Genomic DNA, 22,371 nt, shown 5'->3' with positions numbered 1-22,371 from the left:
CCAAACTACTTGCAGGGACCAAAAAAAATAATCTCAGCTTTATATACATTGTACAGCCCCTGTGCTAAAGAATATTAATAAATAGGGATATCCAACTTACAATCCTCCTTTGTCACCACATAGAGGCTATTTGCAGGGCTCATCCCACCAGCAGTGTAGGCTTGTAGGTCCAGCTGGTAGCTTGTTTTGCCTTGAAGATCAAGTATTCTCAAAGACTTCTTTGTTAAATCAGTGATATTCTCAACTTTAAGTTCTGGATTCCCTGTTTGTTTGTGAGGAGTAAGAAAATAAAACCTTGTAAGAAGGGATTCTCAATCTTGACATAAGCAAAAATTTCTTAAAGTCAGCACATTAAGCCTGCAGAACAGTCTTTGGAAAAGAAAGAAACAGAGAATCCCAAGAATGCGGCTTAGCCGTGCAGCAGCAAACAATATAGTGCGTGTGTTGCTGTCACAGGCTGTTTTTTACACTCAGGTTTGCCTATAATGTTAATGAACTTGGGTTCACTTCTGTACAGACATGTCCTTGCAGGATAGGGATGAAAGGATACACCTGATTAAATATAGCCTACCCATAACTTAGCTGGTGTGTCTGTACACTGGGCAGTGTGTCACACTGTCACATAGCCACTGCACAGCTTCATGGCCTTGGTGAGTTGCTGCTTTCTCTGACTTTTGCCTCATATTAAAGAATAACTGTGCTGCCAATCCAAAGAAGCTGATCTTCCAAATGCCTTTGCCACATATCAGGCACTAATTCTGTCACTGAGTAATGCAACTGAACTATAATTAAAACTTGTTGTTGTTGTTTTTTAAGTGAAATTTAAGTATCGGAGAATAAAAAAAAAACACACTTGAATGGGGAAGTTACAAACTACAGGTTTCACTTACCTGATTCTGAAAGCCTAGACTTTAAAGCATCTTTTTCACCTTTTGCAAAGGAAAGTCGATACCCCTCTAGAAACCCCTGGCAATCCTCAATAGGAATGTCTTCCCATTTTACCAATATCGAATCTGAAGATGTTTCTTCTACAGTAAAATTTGGTGCACGTTTTGGAGCTGCAGGGAGAATTAAGGAGAAAGGTAGTAAGAAAGCATACTATCATTAAATGTGGAATAATATATAATAATAATAGAATATTTATATGGAATAATATAATATAATAATATAAGTGTTGAAACAATTTTATTTCAAGGCTAGTATGCTCTTTTCTGAATACACTTCTCACTCTCAAGGACATGTAAAAGAACAGAGTAGGTGATCCTACCAAGTGATCAGTATATCTGTCTCCTTATCAGCAAATACTGCAGTATTCTCTACCAATAGAAGCTGAATGAAAAAAAAATCCTCAAACAGCCTTCTTGCTGATACATATGCAATATGCTCCTCTTCCTGCAACAAACCCAGAAAGTTTACATAAACATTCAGAGCATGCAAGCTAAAGCTTTTAACGCTTCAACTCTGTGACTACATTGCTTGCATTTAAATTAAACAAAGCTCACATTCCTATCAAGGAAATCTCTCTCTGCTTAAAAGAATTAGTTCTTAGCAGGCACTGCAAATCCTTATTCCAATATCTAGACTCCACCAAAAATATCACAGCAATACCACCATAAGGTCACATAACATGACATCATCTGACATTTATCACTAATCTGTGACTATCTACCAAAGCTGAACTCATGTTTAAGAATGCATCTATTTTGTCTTCATGGCTATTCAACCAAGGCAATTATGAAGTTTTTAGAATATATCTTTGCTCTTCAGCAAAGTGAATAAATTTCGCAATTCCTAATAAGCTTCTTTTCAGTATGGATTTTCTCCTTCAACCCCAAATTCTCTAGTCTTTTATCTTGGAAGCTTCCAATTCTGTTAAGAACCCATTGAAAAACCTTCTTCCAAGAAACCTTCTTCCAAGTTTGATAAAAGTGTCCAAATCTCATCTTCAGTCCTAACACTGAAATAAACAAGGATATATCCATGGGCTCAGATTATGTGATCAGCTTGCTTTTCCAAGCAAATTATTCCACAAAACCAAGTTAAACTCCAAAGCAAAATAGTCTAAGTAAGTGCAACATTTAATCGGCAAGATTGTGGACATCTCTTAGATATCCTGAGCTCCCATGCTCAGAAGTTTACTTTGACTTGACAAACCAAGAAAAGTTCCCTCCCTTCCTGGGGAAGCGACCCCATCCCTGCAGTTCAAACCATCCCTGTGCCTCCAGCTCTGCAACTACGTTTTCATAGCGAGCTTCTGCTCATGCCATGCTACAGGCGAGCTGGAGGACACCGGGATGCTGAGAACAGCTGCTTTCATATAACCACACGCTGTACAGTCTGAACTGCAAATATGCTGCTGGTGACATCTGAGAAACTAAAAGATTACTGGCTCTGAGAATTACATTGCAGCTGCATATGAAGACCTTGTGGAAGTCACTGTTATTATTCTGTTCTCAATCTTCTACTAACATTGAATTAAAAATAGGCACAGTTACAAATTCCACTTTGTAATGATTCTGAACAACAAAGTACACTTACGCAGCTCTTTCATGTACCCAGTTATGTTCTTCAACAACTGATATCCGCTGGATTTGCAGCCATATAGTGAAAAGTTGTATCGCACACCAGGTCTAAACAGCACTACAACAGAAAATTACTGTGAAGATTTGGCTTGGGAAGAATGATGCTTTCAGCTTTCAGATGATGCACACATTTAAATACATATTCAAAAAAAATCATTAAATCTTAGACCACAGTGTTAGGTATCAATGTTATCCTCATTTCTAATTCCTATAAAAGATATGCCATCAAACACAGTTTAGAGGCAGTAGGGAAAAAAAGAAACGAAAAAAAAAGAAATGTAGCTCTCAGAGCAATTTCAGTTCTAAACAAATAGAATGGAAAACAATCTACTGTAATTGTATTAAATTGCTCTTTCCATGAGGTACCACAAACTGAAGTTACAGAAACAATCCCTTTTGTTGCCTCCTACAGTACCTACATAGATCCTGCTCACTCAGAAATACAAAATACCTCCTTAAAACACACAGGCCTATTACAGAAACAGCGTCAAAAGTAACTTGGAGAAACCTCAAAAGTGACACTGAATCACTCCAACAATGAAATCCAGGTCTCAACTCTGACGCATAAAACTGATATGCATCAAATTGGTCCTCTGCCCATTCTTTCCCCCTAAGCAAGATGCCACTGTGACCCACTGGAGCAGTCAGGAGGGTTTCTGCAAGGGCTCAGGTCCAGCTTCAAAGATTCTCCTTGCAGGACTTGGCACAAGGCTGGTTTGAGCCATAGCAGCCTGGTAGCTCCTACAATCTGCCGCAAGAAACATCCCGGCACAGAGCTCAGGAGGAGATCAGTGCATCCCAGGACAAACCCCGTATTGTCTGCATAGGAAAAGCAAGCTAGAGCCAACTCAAACAAACCCAACATGGACAAAGTGTTGTAACTACATTACGAACAACACTATTGCCCCCGTCAAAATCCCCATGTACACAGCTCTAAACTGTTTTCCCTCATGGAGACTTTATATACTAATATCTTCTTAAAAGCAAACAAATATTCTTTACAGGAAGCAGAAAAAAATCCAACATCTTTCTTGAGTGCTCTCTTTCCTCTTCTGTTCCTACTAGTCCCACCACAGCTGAGTTTGAGTTTCATTTCCCTGATCTGCCCACCAGCACCTAGAGACCTGGAATGTGCCCTGTTCCAGGAAATGTCAATTGCTTACAGCAAGCCAGCATATAGAGGTCACACTTAAAAATATCTGCCTCATGTACAAACAACAGATAAATCTCCCCTCTGTCCCAGTGTTCTGGATGGGCTTGGGATTTGGCAATAATCATGCCAGAACGAGGTGACTACATAGAGCATTTATTCAGGTGAAAGCACATAAAAGAAGCAAAGTATGGATAACTACGCACGAGGTGATACCTGCCGATCTGGACCCGAACATCCTCTCGAGCTGGCAGATCAGAGAGAGAGAGTTGCTGACCGGCTCCCGTGGAGTCAGCGCAGGCCTCAGAGGGAGGAGTTTCTCCTCGCCCTCGCCCCGGCTCTCTCCACACTGTCCTCTCTATGCCCGGTGCATCCTGGCACGTAGGGTCAGTTCGACCCAGGAGGCAGCCCGGGGGGGGCGGACAAACTCCGCCTCAGGTTGTGCAACTCTCCCCCCACTGGGTGCGCAGGCATGCACCAGTCGAGGGGTCCCAGCCCTCAATTCGAGGGTCCTGCCTTCCTCCTCTTCTTCCTCATTTCTGGGTGTTTGGCCTCCAAAGCTAGTTTGGAGGACGTCTGCGGTTAAGTTGGCTACAAGCCCAGCCGAGCGGCCAGCTTCAACAGATTTCCGGGGGGGGCTGCCTGTGAACCGGGCTGAGCAGCTGCATCCGTGATCCTTATCACTCAGCCCAGGCAGGCAAACATCTTTTTCTCAAGGTCTGGCCTCTTCTTCTCACAGGAGATTTTTATGACTCTACAGATCACAGAAATTTCCATCTCCAATACACCCAGGCAGCACAGTTTACGTTTAGCATCTGAATAAAATTCAAAACTCTAGATTAACCATTATGCATTAGGAAGTTTTAGGAAGTTTAGGGCTGAATGAGGGCACTTTTAGGTGCAGTTAGAAAAGATCATTTCAAAATAGTTAACAAAATAGGATGATAGTTAAACCAAGACTGAATATTTGGATTTGGCAGGACAGCATTAGAAATCAAAATAAACGCAACACCAAGAGGTTCAGTTATATACACAAGCACACAGCAACACAACAACCTTTTATCTATAGTATTGGAAATGTTCTCTTTTCACTTGCTATTCAACCTCTGAAGCAGAAAGACTCACATAAACTTTCATTTCTGACTTACCAGATTTTATCACTGCATCTGTTGTGTTTGAAAGAAATTTCTCCCAGTCCACGCTACAGTGCTCAGCCCCAGATGAATGACACCATTTTACAATGTAGCCACAGGTCACATTGGGGTAAGAAGTCCAAGAAATATAAATTCCATTCCCCAGTGCAACGGCGTGCTCTGTTCTGACATCGTCTGTGACGAAAGTGACACAAAAACCCATCAGCAAGCAGACAGCTATATGTGCCACGAGAAAGCCTCCCAGGCACGGCACGCAGCCGCTGCAAACCACAGCCATTTCTAAGAATTTGGTGCACGCCACCGGTGCCGCGACACCCAACGCACTACATTCAGCTCTGCTTTCTGGAGTGCCAGAGATCAGACACAGCCTGCGGCAAATCCTGCAGCCAGGCTGGAGCAGGAGGATGAGAAGTACTACAGTGCAGGCCCGGCTAAGAAAGCACATTTTCAAGGTAAGCATTTACAGCAGATGTCACGTTCAAATCCGACTTGACACCAATTTGGCAGGAGCCCCCAGCTACAAATTCCTCCTGTCATTCCATTTGCTGTGTGTTTCTTTCAAAGTCTCTTACCCAACCACAGACAATTTTTCACCAAGAATTGACAACAAAAGACGAGTCCCCAGTGAGCTTTGTGGAGACTGCAGAACACGAAAGGTAAATTACAACAAACAAACAAAACAAAAAACACAAACACACAAAAAAAGAAAAAAAAAAAAAAAAAAACGACAACTGCCTTTTTTTTTTTTCTTTCTTTTTCTTCTGTTATTAAAGTTTTAGCTGCCCTTGAACTCACGAGCCTGGGGACTGACATCTCATTCCAGTAGTTTCCCTCTATGGCTGCCTGTCAGGAAGGGTCCTGCAGAGCTCATGGATGTTTTCCAAAGGCCACGACAACAGCTGTGGGCCTCATGACAGATCTTCAAAAACAACCTCAGGGTTTCAGTTTTTCTTTTCCAACGTTCTCATTTATGCCCCTCCTATGGAGTCAATTATTTCATGTCATTAAAGCCCTACACCATGGAGGGCTGAAGAGAAAGGGCAGTTTTTTAAGAGGCAATGTTGTGAAAACTTGATTCTCTCAGCCATGCTGTGAATGTTGAAGGACTGCACATTTCTAAACATTGCTAATATATACTGAAGTATTTAGCCCTTTTCTCGTTTGTTCATAGCAAGAAAGACAGATACAGTTTAACAAAGAGAAGTCAAACTCCAAAGGTAGTTCAATACTTTTGAAAAAAAAGCTATTAAGAGCAAAAAAAGCTATTACACAATGAAACCACATTTCTGTGATGCTGAGAATTTATATGAAGAGGGTATCATTACTTCTAATGAAACTGCTTCAACTTTTCTATTTATAGAAAAGACTTCATGGACAGTGAGCACATATCCTTTAAGTAAACCACACTGAATATTATTTCCTAATTTCTTCTCTTTTTGGTGTATTTCTGCTACTTGCAGCAGCCCAGTACTACCTACTGGTTGGAGCAAGTGGCAGACAGATTACATGCCCTCAGCTCTTTACAGAACACTTTTCAGAGACAGTGACAGAAGAATTAAGGCAGAGTACCCTCTGCCTGTTTTCAGTTTCCATGAAGCCTCATCAGCAGATCTCAAACTTCAGAGCCACTGCTTTCCTACAGACTTAAAAAGTACTTGTGCACACAGGAAGCAGCCAAGAGACTGTTTGGGTACAAATGTCATGCAGTTCACTGAATGAGTCACATTTCGCGTCTCCAGTCAGTGACTCAGATAATTCCTATACTACTTGGGGAAAAAAATCTTTTAAGAGTACAAGCTGGGTAACACCAAGGGGAACCTCAGACTTCTGAGAGTTCTTTCCAAGTGAAAGCTGCAAATGATTTGCAAAGATCCAGCTGCCATCATCTGCCCCACACCACAAACCTGTATTAGAGAGACTTCCACCACTCCCAGACTCTAGTTCTCTTTTTGCTCTAGAAGACCTATAAAAACATTTTCATGAAAATCATTTTCTGTCTCAGCTACATCACAGAAGTCCACAGCAAGAGTGGGACTTGGGACTTAATTGGGAAGCTAAGTCCACTTTCTTTTCAAACCCCAGCCTTCCAACACAAGGAGGCAAATGCTTTTCCAACTAGCCTGAATAATATTTATATAATATAAATAATATAGAGAGCTCAGAATTACTGATCTGACAATTTCCCACCTAAGGCATACAACATGCCCTCACAACCATATTTTGATTCTCTATAGTGTGTACAACATTTCAGCATCTCAACAAGAACACACAGAAACAAATTGAGCTCCCTAAACGTCAGAGACCAATCAGTGTCAATGACTTAGTTTCACCCTTGTTGCTCCTGGGAAGTCTCCAGAAAAATGCAACACAGAGTGCAGTGTCTGCAGCTATTAGCTTGGTGAGACACTGCACCAAAGTGAAGCAGTGCATGTAGATTTGGGTGGCATGAAACCCTCCAAACCAAAGCATGCATCACCTTATGTTTCAATAAACAAGCTTGTTTGCCCAGATATTCTCCAAGTCGAGATGATGCTTAGACATCTGCTGTGAGCACTCACCACTCGGCAGTTCCACGCTCATTATCTTTGTAGGGGGAGATGAGCCTGCGTGATTTTTGGCTACAACGCTAATTACGCAATCGTTTTTTCCAAGCTTTATCTCAGTACTATGTGATGGTTCGGTGACTTCTTTATACTCCAGCGGTGTATCTAGCAGGTAGCATGACACTTCATGAGACACTATTTTTCCATTGGCTTCGGAAAGGGACAATGGCTATGAAGCAGTCAAAAAGTGCATAAAAAACAAAATGGAAAAAAAAAGCAGAGGGAGACATAGGATTATATGAATCTAATGCATAGGACTGTCAGGCAAAAAATACAGCTACTCGAGTGTGATTTTTGGAATTAACATCCAAGTTCCTAATTTCTTATTTTTTACCTAGGGCATGTTAAAAATGTAATTCTTCACATGAAATTCTTCTCAAATCTATAATACTTCTTTTAAAATACAGAACTGGCATAATATTCTCATTTTGGGAAAAATACTTATCTTAAGGAATGATTCTAAAAAGTTCAGAAATACTTGAAAAAAGTTCAGAAATTACTTGTTTACCGACTGTAAACTTTGCATGTTTATAAATGTGTAAAGAATATGATTTTGCTTGATTGGATTATATAATGTTTTAAAACTTTAAGCTCCTATCTACCTTCCAGAAGATTTTTAGACTTCTTCCAGAAGGACTTCTCTCTCTCCAAACATCTGGTCCTCTTGCAGGCGCTGAGGAAAAAAAAAAAAAAATCATGAGTTGCATAAGAGACAATTTAACATCTAACAATCAAAAAGATAGTTTCCCTTCCTGTAACTTTTAAAATATATGGCTTCACAAGTTCAACATTTTGTCACCAAACTAAATAGACTTACGGGCTTCCAGCGTTGTGTATTCCTCTGCCCTACTCCAGTCACTCCATCTCCAGAAGTGCTCAGCAGCTGAACAGCGCACCTTGAACTGGTATTTGGTATATGGATGCAAGGAATTCAGCTGAGCTGTGTAAGTTGAGAATTTTCCACCAGCCATGGAGACGTTCTGCTGTTAAAAAATTATAAAAATTTGGCATGATTATTTTTTTTCTCCTAAATTATGCTGAAAGTCAACACCTATAAAGAAGGTAACATTTTTTCCTAAAGCACAAACAGAAGCACACAGTCCATAAGAGCAACATACTTATCTCAGTCTTCTTAGTAGTCCCATTTCTTTCAAAGGACAATATGTAAGTCTTACCCAAGTGATCTCTATTCACATCTATTTTACAACACCATTCAGTCTTGTTATTCTTAAAATGAGGCAAGTCTCGGCAGCATTTAAGTTTCATGTCTACTAAAGAAACTCTGAGCCTGGGAGTATATTTTATTTCGTCTAATTATAACACACGTGCATCACAGCTGCCAAGAACGAGACTCCAAACAACTTTAAGCTGCAACTAATTGTACATTTCTAAAGCCAAATAACAATTTGAAAAATACCATAGAGCCAACAATCTCTCACATGGATGGAAAGGCTTCTGAAACCAACCCTAAAATGCCATCAAAAAATCATAACTTCACAGCCACTTTTTATTATAGAGGACTCTTGGAGTTTTTTTTTTTTTAATTAAGTAACCAGAGACAATACAAAGCTGCAAAAAGTTTACATAAACTTGTGTGCTATATTTCAAAAGCCTCCATAATAGAGGGCTCTGATACAGATGCAGTGAAGCAATTCGCAGTGGCAGTGCAGGATCATCTCCCACTGCCCCAGATGACTGAAGAAGAGCTCAAGAGCAAATACATGCCCCAGACTTTGTCCCATGCGACTCAGGCTGGACAGAACTGTGCAATCCCACCTTTGCTGGCAATTTCAGCTAACTGAGCTGGGTGAAATATCAGTGTTCACCCTCACTGCTGATTGCTCCAGGAGCAGTAACTGTGGGAGCCAACAAATGTAAATTCTGGATGAAAATATGTCAAAGTACTACATCAAAATCCAGCGCATCTCATTTGTCAGAGCTGTTAGTTATATCTAAAGCCAGTTCCTTCTCCTGTTAATTCCCAAGATAGCTATGATTTTCTTTGCAGTACCTGGTCTCAGGGTACTACTTAACACATTTGATTACAGAGAAAATATAAAAGCTTACACGCTCTGTAAACACATTGTAAAAAACACTCTATATAGCGCATGCATTAACCATCATGCCATTAAGTTAGGGACAATGTATCTAATGATCATGTTCAGTCTCACTTCTATGGCTGGACTGACACTATTCAAGGCTTTCCCTGGTAAGCAACTATGACCGAGTAACAGAACACTAGTTAAAATCAAACCAAGAAACAAGTTTTCTAAAAAGCAACCTGAAGGTCAATGTATTCAAATTACCAATTCAGGCTATGCTCTGTGCTCCAAGACTGGGTACTTCCATGTGAGCCTAGCTGAGTTGGTCAGAGATACAACACCTGAACATGCAAACACAGTGTAGACCCTGGGCCAACTGAAAATGCAGTTTTGCCATTGGGCTTCCCCAGTGAGACTGATCACCCACGCACCAAGTTAGGCAATAAGAAAGACAAGGATATATTCCCACCACCTACACTCAGCATCTGATGCTGGTGTCTAAATTAGTACCCTAAGCAACTCTGACAGTCAGCAGAGTAAGTATGCAGCTCCAGTCAGTGACACAGCACCGAGGCAGCGAGAAGCCCACATGCTAGAAAGGTGAACTTCACCCAGAAACATCATCTTCTCTCCAGATGTAGAAGTCCACCAGGATTGCCTACTCACATGCTCAACGGGAGAATCCTTCCCTATCCTGTCTCCACAGCACTGACACAAGCAGATTTAGCAACTCCACGTTACAGCCACATGCATGTCAACTACTGACAGCAAGCAGCTGCAGTGTTCTCCAAGGGGAGAAAAAAAAAATCAATGACAGATTGCAAGAGGCAAGGAGAAACTACTGCCGTGGAAGTCTACAGAGCAGTAGCACATCATGGGAACTAACGTGCTAGCACAGCTTGCATCAAGAAGGACAAAGCGTGAAAACTACTATGCAAAGGGTCAGTATAAAACACTAGGCACCTTCTCAATGCACCAAATAATGTGGTTGCTAAATTGGCTGTCCTCTAAATTGTGTAATTTTAAACAAACAAGACAAAGCAGGCAACAATAAATTACAACTCTTCTAGATGTTAGTAGATGGATTTATAGCCATTACTGCATTAATCATTTAGTAAGATCAGAATAAAGCTATGAAAAGAATGTCAAAGTGTTATTAATGCAGTGGAAAAGATCAACATTTGAACAAAACAAATTCCATTAAAAGCAATACTTACCAGTTTTTGCTCAGAGTGACCACTGCTAATTTCAATTTGACACAGAAGCCAGATCTCAGTAAAGCTGCCATTTATATACCAGTGCAGATGGACATCTGTAGAACTGTTCCCAGAAGCAATTAATTTTTCTGGAGTTTTTGGATGAACTTAAAAATTAAAAGGGGAAAGAAAAAAAAACTCAGTTCTAAGAAAAAAAATAGCTCAGAAAAATCCTGATTCTAAAAGTGCCAAGATAAGCAGAAAGAAAAATTTACCTGATTAGCAACAAGGACAGCTGGTGCTAGTGGTGTTCTGAAGGCACCTGCAAGCAGTTTCATTCCTAATGCAATTTTTAGTTATCAAACAAACAATTTGCTCAAGGCTGAATGTTACCGACATAATGGCATCTGTGGTAAGAAGTTGTTGGCTCACAAATACATTTCACCTTGTACTAACTTTATAAAAAAGGTACAATTACCTAGAGCACAGGAAATTTCAGAGGACTAGTGATATACAAAACTAACACTATCTTGTTCACTATGACCTTTTAAACTTAAGAATTACCTTCTGAAGACTCAGAAGGGTAGGACTATTCAACAACCTCTTCCTCCCTAAAAGTCTCTTTAGGCAATATTTTAAAATTAACTGTAACTAATAGAGAAAAATCCTCAACTGCTAGAATCGACCCACTTATCTCTAAGGAAATGTGTGTTCTGTGTTGGGAATTAACTGTTCAGTGAGGTTAAAAAAGCAGAGAATTCAAATAGGAAAAAGCACTGACACCTGCTGGGTGTAAAACCTATAAACTAATATAAACCCCAGGATCCCATTGGCCTTCTTGGCCATGAGGGCACACTGCTGCCTCATGGTCACCTTGTCATCCACCATGACACCCAGGTCCTTCTCTGCAGAGCTGCCCTCCAGAAGGTCGGTCCCCAGCCTGTACTGGTGTCTGGGGTTATTCCTCCCCAGGTGCAGGACCTTGCACTTGGCCTTGTTGAATTTCATGAGGTTTTCCACCGCCCGGTTGTCCAGGTCCCTCTGGATGGCAGCGCAGCCCTCTAGGGTATCAGCAACTCCTCCCAGTTTCGTATCATCAGCAAACTTGCTGAGGGAGCACTCTGTGTCTTCATCCAGGTCATTGATGAATAAATTGAACAGGACTGGACCAAGGACTGACCCCTGGGGGACACCACTAACTACAGGCCTCCATCTAGACTCGGCACCGCTGATCACCACCCTCTGGGCTCTGCCATCCAGCCAGTTCCTAATCCACCTCACTGTCCACTCATCTATCCCACACTGCCAGAGCTTGCCCAGGAGGATGTTGTGAGGGACGGTGTCAAAAGCCTTGGTGAAGTCGAGATAGACGACATCCACCGCTCGCCCCTCATCTATCCAGCTGGTCATTCCATCATAGAAGGCTATCAGGTTAGTCAAGCATGATTTCCCCTTGGTGAATCCATGCTGACTACTCTTGAGCACCTTCTTGTCCTCCATGTGCCCAGAGACAACAGCCAGTATGAGCCGTTCCATCTCTTTTCCGGGGACGGAGGTGAGGCTCACTGGCCTGTAGTTGCCTGGGTCCTCCTTCTTGCCTTTTTTGAAGACTGGCTTGACATTGGCCTTCTTCCAGTCCTCCGGCACCTCCCCCGTTCTTCAGGATCTTTCAAAGATGATGGAGAACGGCTTAGCTATGACATCTGCCAGGTCCCGCAGCACTCTGGGGTGCATCCCATCAGGGCCCATGGATTTGTGGGTATCGAGTTACCTTAGGTGCTCTCTGACCCAATCTTCCTCTACCCAGGGCGAGTCTTCCTCTCTCCAGGCTTCTTCTCTTGTCCCTAGGGCCTGGGACTCTAAAGGGCTGCCCTTGGTAAACACTGAAGCAAAGAAGGCTTTCAGCAACTCTGCTTTTTCTGTGTTCTTCTTAACCAGGGTGCCCATCCCGTTCACCAGCGGACCCTCGTTTTCCCTGATCTTCCTTTTGCTGTTTATATATTTGAAGAAGTTTTTCTTGTTATTTTTAACATCCCTTGCCAGATTGCGTTCCAAACATGCCTTCGCTTTCCTTGTCACATCTCTGCATTCCCTGACTACGTTCCTGTATTTCTCCCAGGGGGCCTGTCCTTTTTCCACATTGTGTATACCGCCGCCTTCTGCTTGAGCATTGCCACAAGCTCCCTGCTCATCCACGCAGGTCTCCTGCCCCTTCTGCCTGACTTCTTACACGCAGGGATGCACTGTTGCTGGGCGTGGAGGAAGTGCCGCTTGAACACTAACCAGCTCTCTTGGGTCCCCCCATCTTCCAGAGCTCTAGCCCATGGGATTCTTCCGAGGAGGTCTCTGAAGAGGCTAAAGTTGGCCCTCCTGAAGTCCATGGTTGCAAGGCTACTTACAGCCCTGCCACCTCCTCGTTGGATCCTGAACTCCACCAACTCATGGTCACTGAATGGTCTCCCTTTCCTCATTGAGACTGGGGTTCAACTGAAAGAAACTCCTTCAACAAACCAGAAGAGCACAGCATCATGGCTGCCATAGCAATGCTATGACCTATTAGTGCTGCTGCTTCAGGCTCCAAATCCTGAAAAAGTAAGCTTGTAAGATCTTGTCCTATAAGCAGACACTGCAATATGGGTCACTAACACTTCATAAAGTTACACCTCAAATTTACTGTTTGATAGTTACCGGACTATGAAGTAACATGTAAACAGCCGTTGGAACCTTGCTAGATCACAGTAGCATTTATTCCCGCAGCACCATATCCAGTCTGGTAGCATGGCTGTGGGGACCTAGCATCCCCATGCAGACCTGTGCTTCACCACAAGAACTTTCTTTTCTTAAGTTCAAATTACTGAACAACGCAAAATATTGGTGACAACAGAGCAAAATAATAGTAAGCTTAGCATGTTACAGATGTGAACTCAAAAAAATCGTCAGCATGCAGAAGGTATATCTTTTTGCTTTTGTAATTCTTAAGTCTTACCTCTCTGAGTTAAATCAACCAAAAGTGAGGACTCCGCTTGCCCAATAGGATTGGAGACACCTAATGTGAAGCTGTAGGTTTTCTGATCAGCCAGCACTGGGAAGCCACATACACGCTCTCTGCTCATTTCATTTACCTCACATGAAATGTTTTTACCAGATATTCTATGAAATAAAGTGGGGAGGACAGCTACTTAATTTTTGAATAAGACAATTTCTATCAACAGTCAGTAACCTAGACTAAAAACACAGTAAAAAAATGATGGGTTCACTGACGTGGCTTACAGAATGATTTGATTCCAGGTGAATATTTAACACCGTAATGCAGTTAAGCTGGCATCAGTCATAACTTGCCCTGCTCTCACATGAAAATCTCCTCTTCCCCTAGCATAACATTTCCATCCTCTCACTTCTCAAAAGCCTGGAAAACAGGTAGGTCCTGTAAAACTACCTCATAAGTCACAACTAAGACTGATTTGAAGAAGTATCTTTGTTCAGATCAGCATATATTTGCATGTAAAGTATGGCATTAACTGCTTTCCGAACTAAGCAGATTGGTCATATATGACATCTTTCCATCAGCCCTGTTAAATCTAAACTATGGGTTATCACCTGGGATACTTCCACTAGTCCCAGGCATTTCCAAATCAAAAGCAGGAAAGGTAGTTTGCTAACAGCCAAGACCAGAGTTTTTAAAGGTAAAAAAAACAAGTGTGTGTGTGTGTATGTGTGTATATATATATATATATATATTTGTGTGTGTGCATATTAAAATCTGCATAAACTTCTCACTCAGCAGCACAGATTTAATTTCTTCCTTTGGGCAGACTTGCTGTATTCTAGCTGAGCTTTGAACTCTCTCCACATCATAATATCCATTTCAAAAGCTCAGTGTGGCACAAAAACAAGTATGAGAATATTCATCCTGAAATGCATCATATTCATCTCACATTTCTGGGCTGAGCAAAGCAAGTCTGAACTATATCCTCACATTTATGATCTGAAAATGGGCAGTGACTAGAACCCCTCTCTTAAATACCAGTTCTGTTTCCCTCACCTCCTTGTACCCTAACAAATGACTTTTAGCTATAGCATCCGTGACTATAGCTCCATCTTCATTTGCTCTGACTTGATTTAAAAGCCACCATTAAATTCCCTTTTCCCTCGATTTGTGTGACTCAGGCCTCCTGGCTCTCTTCTTTGATTGTTCCTTTGGCATTAGAGGGAAGCCTCCTCACCACACCAATTTTACTCTCTCCTCATCCACTCCTAATCACAACCACCAAAAGAGCACCATCTGCCAGTGCAATTCCAAAATGATGATTCTTCATTTTTAAGGTTGTACATGGCCTAGCACATACTATAAACCAATGGGACAGCAGCTTTCATTTCATTCTGGAGATGGTGCCAGTGTTAGTTGTCCTTTTCAGTATTTTCCAGATAATGCATAGTTTGCTTGTTCTGCACTACACAGTTCTCAATGTTGTGGGATAGGGAATGAAAATAGGCTTATTTCTGTTTTTCCCAGTGCTCCCTACTAGCATTTTGAAAATGTTCCATGGTCTGTCTCACAGTGGTTGCTCAGTCTGTCATGCAGAAGCTCAGGAAATGTCTGAAAGATGATCAGTTGGAGGTTGCGTACAAAAATAAGTTAATGACTCGATCATCTCCCTATAATCTCACATTGCTCTTACCCACCTGTTAGCAAAAATCTGATGCACTAAGGCTCTTATTTTGTCATGTGTCCGTAACAGCATAAGTCTTTGGAAAAGAAACACAAAAACATTTTTAACCCCCATTACAATACTGCAAAATTAGACCGGGGTTGTTTTTGGACTTTAGTCCCATCTTCAGTTCCATCAAAAGTATCAAACTTTAAAAACAAAAATGAAAAAAAAAACACTTTAGGCTCTAAAAATTCGTACTATCTCATTTAAATTGGAGGCAGGCTTAGAGCAGTAAGTCAGGAGCAGCAAGAGCTATATTCAAGTTCTATCTTTTTCTCCTTTCAATGCTGAATGGTTTTACCTTTCTAGTAAACTGTACTTTGTTCTTCGTTTTCCATATAGTCCACTGGGTTTGCCTGGTTTCCAGGTGCATTTTATTATGAGAAAGTTGGATGTTTCACAGCTGAGGTTTTGAGGAGTATCAGGGGCATCTGTAGTATAAAAGGCAACCAGAACAGTTAGACAGTGTTTTTCCCATCCTAGTGCAATGGTGAGCCTGCTAGCTTCCTGAAAGCATCATCATTAAGAGTTTTTCTGACGGGTCTAGATTGCGTGCCTTGCAAGTGCATGGTAAGTTACTCTCCAACCATATAAATAATATGCTTCAAATTAAACACATGGATAACTATTAACAGCCCTAACTGACTAACGCTTGACTCTAACCTTCTAAGTGGGTGGATAATCTGGTAAATCATGTGGAAATATGTTCACAAGCTGCAGGCGATACTCTGGAAGGGTTTTACTAAAACTGTGCCAAGATACTTCCAAAATTCTGAGTGTCAGTTTCGCTGCTGAGCAATTTGGGAGGGCTGTCGGCCATGCGCCACATTTTGTTATGTGCCAACTTTGAATTCCCTAAGCAAGTCATGTCAAGAAGTTCCCTTCAGCATGATTTCCACCCTGTATTTGGAAGCTGAAGCAAGCCCTATACAGCTCGTTCTCCTCACCCCTGCTTTGTATATGCCCCTCTTTCTTTTCTCCTAAAGCTTGTCCTTCGGTCCTACACTACAGCACTGTTAACCGCTTTCCTAGAGAAGACGTTCCCAGTAGAGACAGGGTAACCATGCTGATGTAAGGCTGTACACAGCCCTTCTTTCAAGACTCATACACTGTCCCCCAAAAGGTTGCATTACAATATCAAGTACCTGCCCTGAGAAGGGGCATTACTACAAGAGGCAACAGTAGCTCAAATTATGAGCAACTGGCCAAAAAGAGGAGCACTTATTTCGCCAGACCTAGCGTACCTAAGGTGGTGCATATGCATATTTGGGGAAGAGGTGATAGAGGATTAAATGTTTCATCAACAACAGCATCCTGACAAGACCTCTCACTTCCCACTAAGTATTGCAAGGGGAAATACTGACAGTAAATAGACTTTACCATATCACAAATCTTTGAAAAGTGCTGTATGGGAAAACTGTGAGTATGCTTCACTGCCTTCAATAAGATTGCTACTACTTTTGTTTACTTGCTTACATGGAGGGTTCTCCAATAAAAGCACACAATGTAAAAATGGGACCTCACTGAGAATCCCAAAAGAGCTGGATTCCTTTTGCATTTGCTATCATACACTAAATACACAAAGTTAGTGACAGGAGGCCCAGACTGGAATTAGAAACACAATTTCAAAATTAGTGTAGTTTCTCTTCTTTTTTCCCTGACCCCCTCAAGGACCCTAAGTTCAAAGGTGGGTGTTTGTAATGCAAAAGTTATTCCAATGGGCAGCTATTGGAACAAGGCAATCCCCTCAACCACTGCTGCAGGAAACAGAAAACTCTGAAGTAACCAATTATGGGAAAGAACCAGATACTTTCAATAGTTTGTTTTAAGAGGTAACTATATCTGGAAGACATTTCTGAGGCTTGCAAGATTACACAGAATTATAAACAGTGACTTCTTATCTTAAATATTTTAAAGAAAATATTAAAAGAATGTTCAGAAGATTTTCCAGGAAAGACAAACAGTCAACTGGGTTCCTTTACAGTAATGAGCTCCTAGAAAGCTACTGCCCTGGATGAGGATCATCTGCTGCTGCAAATCTGTTTTATTGTCTTCATTTGACTGATTGGTAAATGAAGGTTTTCACTCATAATTCTTGCTCTTATTCTTCCCTTTTCCAGGACCAAACTGGAATGGATGTAAATGCAAAAGAATGGAAACTGAGGGCAACCAGGAGTCTCAATACCATTCTGATTTTTCTAAGGTTAGTAAATGTAATTATACTTACATCCTACAAACAAGACAGTTCCATCCATCCAATCTTGGAATAGTGTACATACTACATTTGTCCCACTGGCATCTGAAGCACTGGCATTTACCACCCTGATTGCACTGCTCCGACTGCTCAGGTGTATTAGTGGGTATATTTCTGATCCATAAGTCATCTGTTGGATCTGTTGACCTTCTTCATGGATACAACAAATTGTCACATCTGAACCTACTGCTACCACAGTGTCCTGAGGAAAAACCCCACTGCCATTGGGCTCAGTATCTTTTCCTATCAAAGAAGCAAAAGTGGAAAATACATGAATAGAAAACCCATGAACAGTTTGCTTTTACAAATCCAGTATATGTAACAAACATGGTGTTTGCTTTTATAATTGCATCTATGTAATAAGCATTGTGCTGACCAGCTAAAATGTGACTCAGGAGTGCTTTAGGGCATACCAATCTTTGTTTATTAGATTTGATTAACTTGTGATTGCATGTAATTCTTATTTCTCTAATCAGAATGCCATGAAAACAACAGGCCATCACTGCCTACCACTCTTTCTCCTACTTCAGGCTGCTTTTCATAAAGCAAATCAAAGTCCATGTGACGGTAAGCAAATAGACATACCAGGAACCTTTTCTACTGGGCTCCAGTCACTCCAGTCCTTGTGGCCCATAAAGTCCGTGATATTAATGTAAGAGCGAATCTTTGCATAGTGTGATGTACACTCCAAAGGCATGTCTGATGTCCAGTTCCAAGAAAGAATGATGTTTTCATGGGTCAGTTTTGAATGGTAAATTACCTACAAAGTATCCCCCAAACACCAAAGAGAAAGTTTATGAACAGTTGTTAACAAAGATACAGAATCTTGCAAGTGTCAAAAGATGGGCGAATTAATTGTGGCAAATCATAAAATCCTGACAGATGGGCAGACTATCCCATCTAATATTTTCAGTTGCTATGTGAATTTACTTGGATAAGAGCCTAAAGTGCTAAACAGCCCACCAGTCAGGTAGACTATTAGCCAGAAATGCCAGAGGGCAGATATTTGAGGGACAGCAGGCAGCTTGCCATACATTTCAAAAGGTATATGTTGCATCTAGTACCTAGGGCATCTCCCAGGCAGGGATATGCTCCAACTTTTGCAAAATGAACCTCTTTCTTCTAAATTTAATTCCTAGGTCATATATTTTATCTTTTTTCCATTTCCAAAACTTACAGAACTAAGTTGGAAAAAGGCTTGGGAAAACTGAGGCTGCCATTCTCCAAATACTGGTTCAATTCATGACACTGCATAGTGCCCTCAGGATATCAAGTGATGTATATATCTTTTCTATAAAATATATTTTATAGAAAAATATCTTTTTTCATATCTTCTTTCAAGGTTAAGGAATCTAGTGGTTTACTGGTGAAAAAAAAACAGTGAATTATTCTAAAGAACAATTCTAGGGTATCTTGAACTAGTATCATAGAATCATAGAATCATAGAATGCTTAGGGTTGGAAGGGACCTCTAGAGATCATCTAGTCCAACCCCCCTGCATACGCAGGGACACCTAAAGCACGTGGCGCAGGACTGCATCCAAGCGGGTTTTGAAGATCTCCAGAGAAGGAGACTCCACAACCTCTCTGGGCAGCCTGTTCCAGTGCTCTGTCACCCTCACTGTTAAGAAATTTTTCCTTAAGTTCCTATGGAATTTTTGATGTTTCAGTTTCCGGCCATTTCCTCTAGTCCTATCAGTGGCCACCACTGAAAAGAGACCATCACCGTCCTCTGCACTCCCTCCCTTGAGGTATTTATAGACACTGATTAGATCCCCTCTCAGCCTTCTCTTCTCCAGGCTGAACAGGCCCAGCTCCCTCAGCCTCTCCTCATAGGGCAGATGTTCCAGGCCCCTGATCATCCTTGTAGCCCTGCGCTGGACTCTCTCCAGCAGCTCCACATCCCTCTTGTACTGTGGAGCCCAGAACTGGACACAGTACTCCAGATGCGGCCTCACCAGGGCTGAGTAGAGGGGCAGGATCACCTCCCTCGACCTGCTAGAGATGCTCTTCTTAATGCAGCCCAGGATCCCATTGGCCTTTTTGGCCACGAGGGCACACTGCTGCCTCATGGTCAACTTGTCGTCCACCATGACACCCAGGTCTTTCTCCGCAGAGCTGCTCTCCACAAGCTCGGTCCACAGCCTGTACTGGTGTCTGGGGTTATTCCTCCCCAGGTGCAGGACCTTGCACTTGGCCTTGTTGAATTGCATGAGGTTTTTCACCGCCCAGTTGTCCAGTCTGTCCAGGTCCCTCTGGATGGCAGCACAGCCCTCTGGGGTATCGGCTACTCCTCCCAGTTTGGTATCATCAGCAAACTTGCTGAGGGAGCACTCTGTGTCTTCATCCAGGTCATTGATGAATAAATTGAACAGGACTGGACCAAGGACTGACCCCTGGGGGACCCCACTAGCCACAGGCCTCCAACTAGACTCTGCACCGCTGATCACCACTCTCTGGGCCCTGCCATCCAGCCAGTTCCTAATCCATCTCACTGTCCACTCATCTATCCCACACTTCCGGAGCTTGCCCAGGAGGATGTTGTGAGGGACGGTGTCAAAAGCCTTGGTGAAGTAGAGATAGACGACATCCACCGCTCTCCCCTCGTCTATCCAGCCGGTCATTTCATCATAGAAGGCTATCAGGTTAGTCAGGCAAGATTTCCCCTTGGTGAATCCATGCTGACTACTCTTGAGCACCTTCTTGTCCTCCATGTGCCTGGAGACAACAGCCAGTATGAGCCGTTCCATCACTTTTCCGGGGACGGAGGTGAGGCTGACTGGCCTGTAGTTGCCTGGGTCCTCCTTCTTGCCTTTTTTGAAGACTGGCGTGATATTGGCCTTCTTCCAGTCTTCCGGCACCTCCCCCGTTCTCCAGGATCTTTCAAAGATGATGGAGAGCGGCTTAGCTATGGCATCTGCCAGCTCCCGCAGCACTCTGGGGTGCATCCCATCAGGGCCCATGGATTTGTGGGTATCGAGGTTCCTTAGGTGCTCTCTGACCCAATCTTCCTCTACCCAGGGCAAGTCTTCCTCTCCACCCGCTTCTTCTCTTGCCTCTAGGGCCTGGGGCTCTAAAGGGCTGCCCTTGGTAAACACCGAAGCAAAGAAGGCATTGAGCAACTCTGCTTTTTCTGTGTTATTTGTAACAAAGGTGCCCATCCCGTCCTCCAGCGGACCCACGTTCTCCCTGATCTTCCTTTTGCTGTTAATGTATTTGAAGAATTTTTTTTGTTATTTTTAACGTCCCTTGCCAGCTTGCCTTCCAGACGTGCCTTAGCTTTCCTTGTCGCATCTCTGCACTCCCTGACTACGTTCCTGTATTTCTCCCAGGGGGCCTGTCCTTTTTTCCACATTCTGTATACCGCTGCCTTCTGCTTGAGCATTGCCACAAGCTCCCGGCTCATCCACGCAGGTCGCCTGCCCCCTCTGCCTCCCTTCCTACACACAGGGATGCACTGTTGCTGGACGTGGAGGAAGTGCCGCTTGAAAACTAACCAGCTCTCTTGGGCCCCCCTTCCTTCTAGAGCACTAGCCCATGGGATTCTACCGAGGAGGTCTCTGAAGAGGCTAAAGTTGGCCCTCCTGAAGTCCATCGTCGCAAGGCTACTTACAGCCCTGCCTCCTCCTCGTTGAATCCTGAACTCCACCAACTCATGGTCACTGCAGCCGAGGCTACCCCCCACCTTAACATCTCCTACTAGGCCCTCCCTATTTGATAGCATGAGGTCCAGTAGCCTCACCTCTCCTCGTCGGCTCCTCCACAACCTGCGTCAAAAAGTTATCGTCGACGCTCTGCAGGAACCTCCAGGACTGCTTATGCCTGGCTGTGTTGTCCTCCCAGTTGATGTCGGCGTAGTTGAAGTCCCCCATGAGAACCAGGGCCTGTGACCGTGAGGCAACATCCAGCTGCCTATAGAAGGCCTCATCAACCTCCTCGTCCTGGTCAGGTGGCCGGTAGCAGACACCCACCACAGTGTCTCCCACATTAGCCTGCCCTCTAATCCTTACCCACAAGCTCTCAACTCGCTCATCCTCGACTCCCAGGTTGAGCTCCATGCATTCCAGTTGCTCTCTCACATAAAGAGCAACTCCACCACCTCGCCTTCCCAGCCTGTCCTTCCTAAAGAGCACATAGCCTTCCATGGCAGCGCTCCAGTCGTGCGAGCTATAAGTACTTCTAGTACTTCATAGTATTTCTAGTACTTCATAGTACTTCTACTTATTTTAAAAAGATATTAAAACTTGACTATTCAGTTCCATAATCAGGGACAAAAAGAAAGATTCACTTCATAAGAGAAAGCCATATCTTCCATAAGTAATATTCCGAGCATATTAATGTCTGATAGTTATCCATCACCACCCCTATGTGAGATGCCACATGAATAATAGCAGTGACAGACTTTTTCTTCAAAGTTTTTAAAATACCAGTGCTGAGGTACACCATGAAGATTATTCTTCAAAAATGCAGCAGACAGCAAAGAGAAAAAAAGCAAGCTGAATGTTAAGAATCCATAAAAAATAAAAAAGCTAATGCTATGAACAAATATTGACAATACGACATCCACTGTCCTCCCATATCTTCAAACTTAACAGGAAGATACTTACTAGCATCGTGACTATGCTCAGAATCTGCAAAGCTCAATGCTTTGTATCATTCCAAGCTTTCTTTAAAAGAAC

At 42.6% G+C, this 22,371-nt stretch overlaps 1 protein-coding gene across 1 annotated transcript in view; it reads right to left on the bottom strand.

The window, feature by feature from the left end:
* LOC104577433 (leukemia inhibitory factor receptor) overlaps positions 1 to 22,371 on the bottom strand; it is a 36,552-nt gene that overhangs the window by 8,780 nt on the left and 5,401 nt on the right. The window contains 12 exon segments of the mRNA XM_088538628.1: positions 101 to 262; positions 891 to 1,058; positions 2,539 to 2,640; positions 4,881 to 5,060; positions 7,445 to 7,658; positions 8,092 to 8,162; positions 8,307 to 8,472; positions 10,749 to 10,894; positions 13,714 to 13,877; positions 15,741 to 15,870; positions 17,667 to 17,936; positions 18,279 to 18,453. Coding sequence (XP_088394754.1) covers positions 101 to 262; positions 891 to 1,058; positions 2,539 to 2,640; positions 4,881 to 5,060; positions 7,445 to 7,658; positions 8,092 to 8,162; positions 8,307 to 8,472; positions 10,749 to 10,894; positions 13,714 to 13,877; positions 15,741 to 15,870; positions 17,667 to 17,936; positions 18,279 to 18,453 — 1,948 coding nt within the window.

The sequence above is a fragment of the Tinamus guttatus genome, unplaced genomic scaffold (assembly GCF_059628265.1).
Source record: "Tinamus guttatus ecotype Peru unplaced genomic scaffold, ASM5962826v1 Tinamus_guttatus_pri_ptg001120l, whole genome shotgun sequence".
Lineage (NCBI taxonomy): Eukaryota > Metazoa > Chordata > Aves > Tinamiformes > Tinamidae > Tinamus > Tinamus guttatus.
The sequence above is the reverse complement of the archived record's forward strand: the minus strand, read 5'-3'. Positions and strand labels throughout refer to the sequence as shown.